We start from the raw sequence: 13,075 nt of genomic DNA, 5'->3' as shown, positions 1-13,075 counted from the left end.
TGGAAATCAACTAATGCCAGAAATGTTTCACCACTCAACGAAGGAGATCACTCAGAACAATTCTGCATTAATTATTTTTTTTTTCCCTTTTAATTTGTCACCTGTACTGTATAGTTTAAGAATAAAAGACTTTCTATGAACAGTTTTTAAAAACTAAAAGGGAAACATCTAAAAAACAAAAAGATCCATTAGGACCAAGGATGCTGGCAATCACTAATGACCATCTTTCATTTTGTAATACCTGATTAGCTCTCCCAGAACATGACTAACAGATCTCTGCTGAAAACATACAAATGGGAAGAGAGAGGGAACGTGGCCTCTCCATATCCACTCCAAATAATGTTAATCAGCAGAGGTAATTCCCAGAATCTCTGAGGAAGCACTGAATTTACCACTTAAGGAAGCAGTGTCTTGGTATTTTACCACAAGCAGGCTTTTGCAGGGGGGGAATGGACTATTTGCATTACACATCAACAGATTTCCACTGAAACTCTGCAAGTTACTGTCATTTCCAGAACTGCTTTTGAAGAACACTTTAATTGAATAACAGCATCCGATAGTGTGCATCTATCTTTCAATAGGTTTTCAAATGTTCTCTATTGATGAAAACAGGAATGATACTCACATACATTAGCACATTTATAGCTACTGTACATGTTTTTTTCTTTTTAATTCCCTTGCATTAATGTAACAGGTTACCTGCAGGCTGGTGCTCTGGTCAGAGAAAGGTGAGCTGAAGAAGGTGGTTACAATGCTCATGATTGTCTCTGTCACATAGCGCTCGAGAATAGCGTCTGCATGTTTACGGTCACTTGTGTTGTTGCACATCTGAACAGCAGAAATTAGATAATGTTTTTTTTTTTAAATCCAGCTTTCATTTCATATAGCTTTCATATTACTGATGTAAATATGGAGTTCCTTACTCTGCAAATGTCAACTAGGAAGTTCTCAAATAGTTTCCACATGTGGTTGGAGGTGTAGATCTCCTTCATTTCAACCTCAGTGTCCACATAGCAGTGGTTGAGAAAGTTGATATAAGCAATCTTTACCTGAAAGGTTAAGAGTAAAGTTAATGTAAAATGATGATGCCACACAACACCAATACTAATGGATAAAGACCAGTTATGTCAAAGATTAAAAAGAAGAAAACATTAGAAAAATAGTCCTTTTCTATTAGTAGTTGATTAAAGTTTAAAACCCATGTGTGGATGTTGTCATGCAGCAAAAACAAGGGATAACTGTATTGTATTAGCAATTTTTAAGACCCTAAATCCATATGAAATCAAATGCCTTGTAGGTAATCAGCTTCTATAGTTTTATTCAATTCAACTCCACTTCATTTATTTGCTGCCAAATAATAACAGTCACCTTGAGGCTCTTTATCTTGTAAGGTAATGACCCAACAATAATAGAGAGAAAACCTCAACAATCAGATGACCACCTTTGAGCAAGCACTTGGCAACAGTGGGAAGGAAAAACTCCCCTTTAACAGGAAGAAACCTCCAGCATATAGTATACCTATTGCAGACATACTATCACACTTATCTTTAAATATGGGCCTGTGTCTATATTTGTTCAATTCTTATGTTAAACTCAAACTGTGTGCGGCTTATTGTTTCTTATAGCTGTCAAACATTCCAACTTATCTCACCTCAGGGATACAGTCTTCATGGGTCACCACCCGCACTATGTCATCCAGTGGCAAGAGTGAGTTACACTTTATCTCTGTGTAGACATTCTTGCCCTCAGTGCAGACGGCCAAGAGCTCCACCAGGTGTATGTGGTACATCAGAGGACTGTTCTCATCCATGCGATCCCTCTCCGATCGCATCATCTGGACCAGAGTCTGGAAGGAGGCACGGTCATTATAGAAGACCAAAACGTCTTCACCAGCATTCACCAGCTGGAGGAAGAAACAAATATACACTATTATATTAGAACATAAGGAAACTGTGGCATAAAAGAAACACAGAAGGAAATAAACTGTAGAAACAATTTAGGACCTCAGCCATGACAGTGTCCTGGCACTTTTTGATGAACTTGTTCTCCGCCTTGACAATAGTCTGTAAGAATTTCAGGTACTGGACGTTGCGGCCATGTGTTTCGATGCAGTGGACAAAGTGCTGAACCACACGCTCATTTATCTCACTGCATAGCTGGAAGTTGTTCATGAAGATATGCTGCATGGTGATGGCTTCTAAGATCTGAACACAAGAAAATAAAGACAAGAGAAGCCTCGTTTTCAAGCTGTTGTTGTTGTGTAAAGTCGAAATCAGCATTTTTCAATAGTCAATATTGCAAACATCAACCAGTGCATGAGAGGCAGGACAACTCACCCCTGGATTGAGGAAAAGATTAATGTGCTTGTGGAGCAGAGCTTGGTTCTGCTGGTTTCCTGCACAGAAATTCTGTAAAAACTGATGGGCTAGCTTCATGATATCCTGCATGCGCAAATCTTCTCCCTGGAGAGGAAAACAGCTGACATGAAGGTTTTTCCACTCATACACACACACGCACAAAAAAAAAAAAAAAAACATTTCACTGAAAACAACTGACACCTTCTCATATGGGATCTGTAAGAGCTCGAGAACCACAGCATGAGCCCCCATGTTCCTCAGCAGCCTTTGCTGCTGCTTCTTGCTCTTTCTACCTGACAGACCTTCTTGGACGCACAACCTGCTGAGACGCAGCAGGATCTTCGAGGGAACAGTGAAAAAAGGAGAAAACATAACAGGATAAAATATGCAGAAAAATTCTAGCGCTGTGCAGCAACATTTGCAAAATATTCAGATATGTTAAAACAGTCCTTTAACAGGGTTAGCAAACTTGTTACCTCCTTCACCACCCTGTAGTTGTAACTGCTTGTGCTTTCTGCTTTCTTTGGCTTGTCTATGCCCTCTGAGTCACCCTGTGAACAACATCACAGCAACATGTGATACCCTTACTGTGGCTGGCTTTTCAGTGTTATGAGATTGGCTCTGTTTAGGTAAAACACCCTGCACCTTTTTATGCTTTGGCTCAGCGGCAAGCACGACCCTTGCATCTATGCCCTCATCCGGCCCCTGTCTCTTGTACACCCAGAGCTCAGACTTCTCGACAATAGAGCGCAGCTGGTCCAGGTCCGACTTTATTTGTTTGTAATTTTCCACATCGTGGCTAGTGACGAGCAACTGGACCTGTTAATACAAAATTTGCTGGGAGATGGGAACAGCAGGCAAACTGCAGAGCAAAAGCTATGCAGGATCCACAAAATGTTACTATGAAAATATGCAGATGCAGTTTGTGCCACTGATGATCAGAAAAATAACTCACTTTCTTATAATCTATACATTCTTAATATTTCAATGTTTTACATCTAATTTAGAGAAATGTAAGTATTTGCGTTTATAGGTTATTGATTCCATAGGTTTAGTTTTTAGTTGAGTGGAGTCAATGTGAGGATACATACCTGCTTAAAAGCCTGCAGGACTTCCTGCCTTTGGCTGAAGTGCCTGAACAGCAGATGCAGGGCTCGAGACACCAGGGGAGGATAGTCATGCATGGTTAAATGGAGCAGGACCCTCAAAAAGGTTCGGCCACCCTGATCATCCAGGTCCAGTGGGGTGTTCTCTTCACTAGACATAAATAGAACATACACTCAAAAACACCTCTCTTTCATGTTTTTGACTCTCTTCACTCAAAGTGTGTTTACCTTCCACCAAATATCCCCTCTGCCTGCTCCTCTATTTGCTCAAAATCCAAAGCCCCTGGAATCACAGAAAAATATCTCTAACTAACGAAGTCCACCTAATTGGCTACACATTTGCATATAATGTAGCTATATGTTATTCTAAACCTGGCATATTGTTCGGTCCTTCGACTGCTCCACCTAAAGATAAATCACTTTGGGAATTACTCTCATCAAACTCCCTCTTAAAGATAGACAGCAGACAGGAGATCCTGTAGTCCAGGCGGACATTCAGGATGAACTGCAGGACAGAACAAAAAACAACATACATACATTATGTGCTGTATTTATTATGGTTGTGTATATATTTAGGTATCACAATATTAGAATACGGCATTTCCTTCACCTGCAGAATCTCAATGATCTTTAGCTTGGTGTCCATGACCAATATATCTTGTTTTTCTGGTTCAGTCTGGGTCTTGACTGCATCTCCATTGGAGTTGTTGTTTGATGTTGTAGGAAGGAAACCCCCACCTCTCAGGACGACTTGGGACATCAGCTCTCCAACGCCATGAATGGACCTCATCACATTACTGCCTGGAAGCATGGACACACGTGCAAAATACACATATTAACTCCACGTCCATTAGATTCCTGTCCTGGACTCACTGGTCAGTACCTTCTTACCTGTACTGTCATCTCCTTTGTCCAGCTTGTTGAAAGGGAAAATGGTGCTCACATGGACACAGTCTAGAATAGCCAGCAGGATCTTGGTTAGTCTCAGCAAGTCACTGAAGGTGTAGAAGCCAAAATAGATCAGGTTCCTGGCCAGATTCACCACCTAAGCATGGAAAATAGATGCTTTTAGCAGGTTTACTGATTTCACTTTCAGAACATGACTACTACGACACAAGTGTAATTATAGTATATGAAGATTGCACCAGTCTGACCTCAAAGGTGAGCTTATTCTTCTCTTTATTTGCGAAAGGGTAGTTCTGACACACCACATCTCTTAGGTAGTTCTCAACAAATTCCATGGTTTGTGAGAATCGCTCCTTAATTTCATCTTTAGATGTCCCATCATTGTCATAGCTACAATTAGAGGATACATAAACAACAAAGGAACACACAAGTTACAGAACTGCAAACACATACACATGAGAAATGCTTTTCAACACGATTATATAATTTATCCACTCCCTCACTCGTCAATGGCGATCTCTGAAGGGATCTCAGACCACAGCCGTGCATATTTGACTGGTGTAACCTGCTCCTGGGGGTCACGATCCACGTGCATGTGCAGCATCATTCGACAGAAAGAGGCTCGTAGGTCATAGGGCAGGTCTTCATCTGACATACATCGCAAGATCAGGTCGACATCCAGCTGGCCAGAGATTTTGTTGATTGCCAGATACTGACGGTCCAAACACATCCTGGCAAACAGGTTTAGTTGGTACCTGTAGTGTACACACACACAAGTAAAGTCAGGCCCTCCTTTTAGAAAGGAAAATGTGCTTCAACACTCATAACCCAAGTAATTTGCCATCATAAGAGACTCATTTTTCATGTTCAAGGTGCAGTATATGGTGCAGTGTTTACCTGTAGTAACTGATCACCTCCTGGTCTTCCTTCTGGCCCTCCTTGGCATCCTGGGCAAGCTCCCGGATGCTCCTACTGCGGATCACTTTATTGCTGTCCTTCCAGAACAACCACACTTCCTCCTCATCCTCCTCAGATTCCACAGAGTTCTCCCCGAGTGATGCCCCTTCAATCTCAAATCTCGAAAGAACCAGTCTACAGAAGAAAGAGGTAATCAAGAAGAAACATCATACAGACATTATTTGCTATGCTAGTGTAAGTATGTGGGCATAAGAAAGCCCTTGTGACATTGAGGACTCACTTAGTTTCTATGAGGATGTCTGAATTAGCTGGATCCAGCACTGCATTACAAATGAGCTCCTGTGTCACAGGGATGGACTTATTCATTGACACACACAAGTCTGAGAGGTAGTCCAAGAATCTGAGCAAAAACACAAAAGCACAAAATTGAATCCCACACCTTCTTTTAAAAACCATCACATGATCTACCAAAGCACAAGAGCTGATGAGTCTCATGTCCCAAAGAGGTATAACAAAACATTACAACAGACAGTTTTTTGATTTGATCACCAGACTGTTCAGAATGTTAACACAAAACTTAGTAAAGCTTTAAATTTAATCAAAGTTTGACGTGCAGACAAACCTGGGCTCACGGTTCTTGCGCACCAGGCTAACAAAAGTGTCGATCTCTGCAGCGGTAATATGTTTCTCCAGCAGCTTGCGGTTGTTATGGAGTAGAGCTGTGATTGTGTCCTCTGCCAGGACATCATAGCCAATCTGTTTCTGCATGAAGCGAAACTGTTTGGCTATATACTCCTGCAAGACAGGCAGACCAACAAAAGATGGGATAAACATATTGTGAAGAATGCCTTTAATTACTTGGACCATTTCTCTCTTTATGCTCTTTCCAAAAGCCATAACCTGGAGTGCCATCACATTTATTCACTCATTTTGGTCCTTCTTTATCACTGTGCAAAAAGAACAGCATGCTCACACAGTCCAGAATGCCTCTTCATTTAACCTATTGAAATGACTCCATTAACAAATCACACTGTAATGAATGAAATGGACTGTTCCTAGAAAAGGTCATTTTACATTTACAAGTATTTTTTTTTATAGCATGAGCCTGTGTCTTTGTGTTAGTGGAAAATGTGATAGAGGAACTTGGCACATGAGCCAGTACATACTTCTCAGTACATTCAGCTACACATTTTATATTCAGAATATTTTTTGTTTTGGTAATCAAATCAATGGCATCACAGAACAATGGCTTCTTTCACTAAGCACTAGACTTAACTGCGGAAATGGGACTAAACCTTTGCCTAAACCACAGAGACACATGCACCCATGTCAGACAGGGACTACACTTATGAAGACTTCAATTCAGATAAACAGTACCTGGTTCTTGCGGTAGTCCTGCTGAGAGTGACGCAAAACCCTGTAACATAGGCGACAGATGTGCCTGAAGGGAGCATGACGCTGGTCAGCCAGCTCCTCCAGCCGCAGCATGGGCCCATCTCCGCTGTCTGTAAAGGGAGCCTGCAGCAGCTTGAAGATCTGATTACAAGAGAGGCGTTAAGACAGTTGTAACAACTATGTTATATGTAACTAACTATTTATAACTATGTTATATTGATAAAGCTACCACTGGCAAACATGCCGCTTTGAAAAAGAGACGAGAAAAATGTGATGAGACATCAGAGGGGATTTACTGTAAGAGAGACTCAAAAACTTCATACAGAATGGAAAATTTAATCTAGCGTGTATAGAAAATGTTGTATTTACAATATCAAGACATCACCTGTTTGAGAATATTCTGTTCTCTCATTAGCTTCTGTCGTTCCCTGTTTGGTTTATTAACCATGATCTCCAGAACATCCTGTCCATTGTTGGGAATGTCCACCACAAAGAATACCAAATCCTCCAGAAGCTTGGTAACAGCTCTGATTGTATATACAGAAATAATAGTAAGATGACTATCTTGCTTATTGTCAGAAATTTACAGTCTTTACTGTTTAATTGTCCCACTATGCATTTTATACCTCCTCTCATTCTGCGTGATGGTGCCCTTTTCCAGCTTCCCAGCAATAGAGGCCAATACTTTACTGGCATCGTTGGCAAAGTCAAGGTCTCTCACTTCGGCTGGGGAGACAGGCACAATGGCAAAAGCCTCTTTGTCTTCTTTGAGTGCAGATGTTCCAATCTTTAAAAATGAAATATTTATAATATCAAAATGTAATCTCTGAAACACTTGTTTAAGCTTTTTTTACCCATAAAGTTTAGTAACCCATAATAAAAAAAGAGAGCTGCCCACACTTAATAACATATTCAAGATTTACTGCACAGCAGGTGCAGGAGGAAGGGGGAACAAATGTTATTTAGATTTTTTTTTTATAATCACTGACCACTTGGTGACTCATTCAATCTGAAACGCTAGCAGAATTGCAGCTCAGCATTATGCACAATTTACTACCGATCACTCACACACAGCATGACAGGCTTTTCCTCCTCCTTGTCAATTGGCTGGTTGGTGCTGTGAACCCATGTGTTGGTGCACAAGTGTCTGAGGCGTACATAAGAGTTTCTGAAAAGACATTGTATTTTTTTTTTTAATTTACATTTGCAAACTTGCAATGGTTACACGCTAATTCATGAAAAAGACGAGGCTTGAAATGACAGCTGCCAATTCAATTGTGAAAGTGCTCTATTGTGAGAAAAATCATGCACTCAAAGCAGAGCCGTTGATCATCTTACAAACGATCACAAACACACATGATGATTTGGGACCTACACGGGCACACGACCACTTCCCATGAATGTGGCTCAACAGCAGCTTTCACTTCCTTGAGCTATTCTAGCGAAATTCGCTGCATTTCTCCTGCAATACTGCAAATCTGCGTCATATTTTCTCACTCTTTACCAAACTTCCACACGCAGTTGTTCACATATGAAAACAGGTAGTTAGACCAGAATTATTACCTGTTCTATGCACTTTATTAGTCTAAACATCTTTATCTGTTACCACCATCAAGAAGAAATACATCTGCATAACTTGCAGCATGCACTTTATCGTGAATAATCATCAGACTCTTTTACAACAGGTATTATCACGCACACTTTCCATGCTTGTTTTGCAAACAAATTACAATAATGATAATATACTGTGAAAGTTCCCTACGCACAATGTGTTTGCTGTTTGGGTTTCCATGGAAAAAGTGACAGAGCAGGAACCAGGAGTTCTCTTTGTGGCAATAACAAAATAATTAGATGGGTTTGAAATGCTACACCTTTTTTTTAATCTCTCATACCTGGGAACTAGTGAGTCTCCCCCTCTTAAAGTGGTGGGGTCGAGCTCAAATATAGAAGAGATGTCATTTCCTTCGGGAACAGACACAAGTGTGTACATGACTTTGTCCTGGATATTTCTCAAACGGGCTCTCAAAGCTTCTTGCTCTGAGTCAAGCTGGAGGGGGAAAAAAAAGTTTGATTAGAAATAAACTGTAAAATAATAATAAAAAAAAAAAAATGCTGACATTCCCTTTCAGCCAAAGACATGTCAGTGAAAGTGTTAACACTCAATGTGGAAAGATTTCTAGGAACTGAAGCAAGATGCTGGCAATCTATGACAGTGGATGGGGAAATTTCTGTTTAAAAACCTCGTTTCGCAAGACGCCATTAATATTTTTCCCTTTTTTTCCTTTTAAGTTGAATTTCCATTGTAAATCGTCACAGTCTTAATTCAGTAAGCCAATAATGATGCAACAGAAGGCATAAGACCACTTCAAATGAGTCTAAACTTAAGACAGACAAGGCATTTGCAAGTAAACTTAACTATAATGAAAAGTGTTGGTTTTCTTTGAGGAGCAAGGCCTTAAAACTGAGGAGCTGACTGGCTATGATTTGGTTCACTTCTTCCTGCCTCGCCAACAGATGTGAACAACTTCAGTCTGAGCCTGAACGCTGCGGCCTCTTTAATCCAGTCACACAACTAAGTCACGTTTACAGAAAACACATTCACTGTGGAAGAGTGCCACCTGCTGTTTACTGAAAGGCAAAACATCCACATGCACTGAGCCCTCTACTGTTGGAAATGGTAAACAATACAGCTCTGATTACATCCTGATAAAAAGGAGGCCATGCCTTTTTTGTTTTGTTTTGTTTTGGTTTTTGGCAGAGCTTCCATACTTTAAGCCATGAGTAGGTGAGTTTCACCAACAAGTTAACTGGTAAAATACTGTAAAATATACATACATATCATTTTATGGAACTAAGCATTAGATTACAATGAAATAATTCTAAATATCATGACTTATTTGAACTTTCTACTTACTGTAGAGCGGGAATCCAGGCACTCCTCTTCATACTCTGGGTTCAGCTAGAAAAAACACAAAAGCTGTTCACTAAAAAAATATTTAGTCCAAACAGCGCTTGAAAGATTGTAACTTAGGAAAATGGACACTGAATATTTCTGATAATTTCTTCAGTGGAAATAATCTGGAATGGTAGTTCTTAGAAAATGATAAAAATATAACAATAACATGTTATTAATAGGATGTTTTGAACATTTTTTTTTTCTTACATAATCTTGCTGACAAAGAAACAGACAGACAAACAAAACAATGTGCGGACATGTGCTGACCTCTGCAGCCAGGTAGTGTCCAGTGGCCAGGTGTTTGAACCTAAACAGGCTGTTCCAGTACCCTGCACCCCCTCGACATGGATCATGCTGTACCACCTGACATACGAGCACACAACTTACTCAAAAGTTGATGACATAAAATAAATCAAAAATGGAAGAAATAGATAACAGTCTCTATTTAGGTTTGCTGCTGTAATTCCAAAAACACTACACTTTGAAATGCTTACAAACGGCAAAATAGTCAAAACCAGCTCTAAAAATATTCCTGCTCACTTCTATCTCCCATAGGGCTTTGCTGCTGGTTGCCGAGGTAGCTGACTGCCGTCCAGTAGTGCGTAGAAAAACATATTGTTTTTTTCTGTGATCATCACATGTAAGGAATTTCTCCTGCTCTGCATGAAACAGCCGCACCACATCACCCTGGAGAGAATAAAAATAATGTGTCACTTTTCTCGGGTTTTTCATAAACCACCACATTTTTTGCCAAAGATCTGCGCCTATGTGAATGACACCAGAAACAAAGAGTACAATACACGAGGAAGGATATAGTTAATCAAATATATTCCTGCTACTCTCAAACATTTCATTTCATGGAGGTCACACAGAAGACCTAGTTGCCTAATGTGGAGTCATTTCTGTAAGAGATAAAACACATTTGTAAAAAATGCTCTGTAGACTAACACTCAACAGGAAAACAAAGCAATCAGCCCACTCTGATGAGGGAGCTTATGCAACAGCTTTTAGTTACAGCATAGTTTCCAAAAAGGTGGACACTGAGATGTAAATAGAAATTGTAATACATCCAAAATGGTGTTTGATAATGCCGTACTGAAATAAGCGACAGCTTTACAAAAAAAAAAAAAAAAAGTTGCTCCAGAATCTCCATCACTGAGCATTCAGGGTCATTTCTGCACCTCTAAGCCACAAACTACCCCCATACAACGTCACAGATTATATATATATATATATATATATATATATATATATATATATATATATATATATATATATATATATATATATATATATATATATATATATATAAATAAAAGCTTGGGAGGACAAGAAGGTGGCTGGATTTCTGGGTCAAGGTTATCACGGTTTAACTTGCATTTGTGGATGTAACAACAAACTTGGTTCACCAGCAGTGGTTTTCACTTCCTGTGTTCCTGAGACCACTCAGCGATTTCCACTGTTGAATTCGAGCAGCTATTAATGCAGCGCTGCCACAGGGCTGTTCAATATTGGCCCCTTCCTTTACATATATCGATTCTTTAATATAATAGTGTAAATGATTAAATCCCTTAATTCTTTAGTGAGAAATGTAATAATTGAACCATTTGCCCACACAGTCTTTCACAGAGTGGTCAACTCCACCTTCAATTCTCTGAAATACTCAGCCTCAGTGGGAAAATCTGGTTAAATTATTTATTTAATTACTGAATTTATTTTGGTTTTTCAGCCTAACGATGGCCTCCTTCACTTGCACTGACATCTCTTTGGACCTCATATTGAGAGTTCCAATGAAAAGCTACCAAATACAAGTTCAACACTTGGAATATTTTATCTGTTTCATTTGTAATGGAATAACAGAGAAACAGGCCTCGACTGGTCACCAAACTGCTTCTCAGTCAGTTGTCCAACTACTTCTGAGCCTCGGAAAACAGGCGGCTAATGCTGCTGCAATTCCTGAACAGTTAATGGAACACTTTAATCACATCTTGATTGTTTGAGTTAAAACAATCTGTGATGGTATACAGAGGAAATGTTACAAACATGTGGCATTGTCCAACAATGGATTTAATTTCAGTCAAATATAGACTATGAATGCAAATAACTGCACTCTTTTTGTACTGACATTTTACCTTGTCTGAACATGTTTTTATAAAACTCGCTAAAATGATTCCTATAAAGCCAGACTGCACTGACTTAGATATTGTTCTATTAGCCTGTAAAATGTAGTTATTTCATCATTTTAGTTATATGGCATGATTTTGTAAGGCTGCTTTCTGCTGTGAGACAAACCCCTTTAAGAATGGCATCCTGATTGTCGCTCCATTTCATAAACAAGACAATCTTCCAGCTGGTGTTACAGTTGACCGAGTTCACCTGAAAAACAAACAGTCCGTGAATTGTAGCGTCATCTTACAATAGAACTTTTTTCTTTAAGCTTTATTCTTTAATCTCTCTGTCTTTCTATCTAATAGCGTTTGATGAAACAGTAAGGCTGTTCAGTAACAGAGCAGAGAAACAGGACAACTCTCCAAATGCATTGTTAGTTTTAGCCTTTTGTTTGACTGTGCTGAATCTGAAGAGGACAGCAGAAGAAGGCAGCGGTTTAACATCAGCCAGCTGTCAATCAAGCAATGGTTATGAAGATGAAGTTATAATCCGCCAAACCTCATTGCATCCTGGATTGTCCACGAGCTGGTGAGTGCTGGCGTGAAGTGGCTGACCAGCATTCACTGGGTTCAGGACCACTTTATCGCCGATCACCACCTGCAATCACACAAAGAAAAGAAAAACATAATTTAACAAAAATTCTTACACTTTAATTAAAGTTGTGCAGGTTTATTGTTTTGTATTCTTTTCATGTCTGTTTTTAATTTCAGTGATGTCTTTTTCTTTTACTGCTTTTATTACTTTTTTCCCCAATTATGTGCCGTTTTAAATCTCATTGTTATTTCTTATCTGTTTTTTGATTTTTGTTGCTGTGATTCCATAATTGTTCGTGCACTGGCAGTGGATTGGCTTTGCAAAGCATTCTCTGACTCTTATCTGTAAAAAATGAATGAATGCGTTCCACTTTGCTTTTGTAACTTATTTAAGAAGGTAAAAAAATTATCATTGCCACAATGTTTCATCAAAGTAGCCACCTGTCATTATGAAGAGACTGAACAAATCCAGGCTTTCATTCTCAGTTTTACTTAAATGTGTCAAACAATTTAGATAAAAAAACAAACAAAACAAAGACAAAAGGATAAACTGAATGTAGCCAGTGGGAATCCTCTGCGAGTGCAACAGGCATGTAAGCAAGAGCATCACAGTCTATTTATATGCCACTGTCACTGTCTATTCTCAGCAGGTTGAGAGTAACTCCAATTATCTTTTCGTTCACAACCTGCTGCTTAGGCCTTATGCCATATCTAATTTGAGAGGAGCTTAACGGG

At 39.4% G+C, this 13,075-nt stretch overlaps 1 protein-coding gene across 1 annotated transcript in view; it reads right to left on the bottom strand.

Annotated features, from left to right (window-relative positions):
* LOC115780998 (inositol 1,4,5-trisphosphate receptor type 1-like) overlaps nucleotides 1–13,075 on the bottom strand; it is a 77,537-nt gene that overhangs the window by 44,381 nt on the left and 20,081 nt on the right. Inside the window, exons 7-34 of the mRNA XM_030730477.1 lie at nucleotides 12,306–12,404; nucleotides 11,931–12,014; nucleotides 10,179–10,325; nucleotides 9,906–10,001; nucleotides 9,597–9,641; nucleotides 8,575–8,729; nucleotides 7,751–7,850; nucleotides 7,309–7,469; nucleotides 7,068–7,209; nucleotides 6,665–6,823; nucleotides 5,910–6,082; nucleotides 5,568–5,687; nucleotides 5,267–5,461; nucleotides 4,873–5,124; nucleotides 4,618–4,759; nucleotides 4,355–4,508; nucleotides 4,074–4,264; nucleotides 3,836–3,968; nucleotides 3,692–3,746; nucleotides 3,449–3,614; nucleotides 3,003–3,176; nucleotides 2,834–2,908; nucleotides 2,559–2,696; nucleotides 2,337–2,462; nucleotides 2,004–2,204; nucleotides 1,652–1,903; nucleotides 924–1,049; nucleotides 700–828 (exon numbers count right to left, since the gene is read on the bottom strand). Of these exons, the coding sequence (XP_030586337.1) occupies nucleotides 700–828; nucleotides 924–1,049; nucleotides 1,652–1,903; nucleotides 2,004–2,204; nucleotides 2,337–2,462; nucleotides 2,559–2,696; nucleotides 2,834–2,908; nucleotides 3,003–3,176; nucleotides 3,449–3,614; nucleotides 3,692–3,746; nucleotides 3,836–3,968; nucleotides 4,074–4,264; nucleotides 4,355–4,508; nucleotides 4,618–4,759; nucleotides 4,873–5,124; nucleotides 5,267–5,461; nucleotides 5,568–5,687; nucleotides 5,910–6,082; nucleotides 6,665–6,823; nucleotides 7,068–7,209; nucleotides 7,309–7,469; nucleotides 7,751–7,850; nucleotides 8,575–8,729; nucleotides 9,597–9,641; nucleotides 9,906–10,001; nucleotides 10,179–10,325; nucleotides 11,931–12,014; nucleotides 12,306–12,404 (3,990 nt within the window). The remainder of the gene's footprint in view (nucleotides 1–699; nucleotides 829–923; nucleotides 1,050–1,651; nucleotides 1,904–2,003; nucleotides 2,205–2,336; nucleotides 2,463–2,558; nucleotides 2,697–2,833; nucleotides 2,909–3,002; nucleotides 3,177–3,448; nucleotides 3,615–3,691; nucleotides 3,747–3,835; nucleotides 3,969–4,073; nucleotides 4,265–4,354; nucleotides 4,509–4,617; nucleotides 4,760–4,872; nucleotides 5,125–5,266; nucleotides 5,462–5,567; nucleotides 5,688–5,909; nucleotides 6,083–6,664; nucleotides 6,824–7,067; nucleotides 7,210–7,308; nucleotides 7,470–7,750; nucleotides 7,851–8,574; nucleotides 8,730–9,596; nucleotides 9,642–9,905; nucleotides 10,002–10,178; nucleotides 10,326–11,930; nucleotides 12,015–12,305; nucleotides 12,405–13,075) is intronic.

This window comes from Archocentrus centrarchus, chromosome 5, assembly GCF_007364275.1.
Source record: "Archocentrus centrarchus isolate MPI-CPG fArcCen1 chromosome 5, fArcCen1, whole genome shotgun sequence".
Lineage (NCBI taxonomy): Eukaryota > Metazoa > Chordata > Actinopteri > Cichliformes > Cichlidae > Archocentrus > Archocentrus centrarchus.
This window is presented reverse-complemented; position numbering and strand designations above follow the sequence as displayed.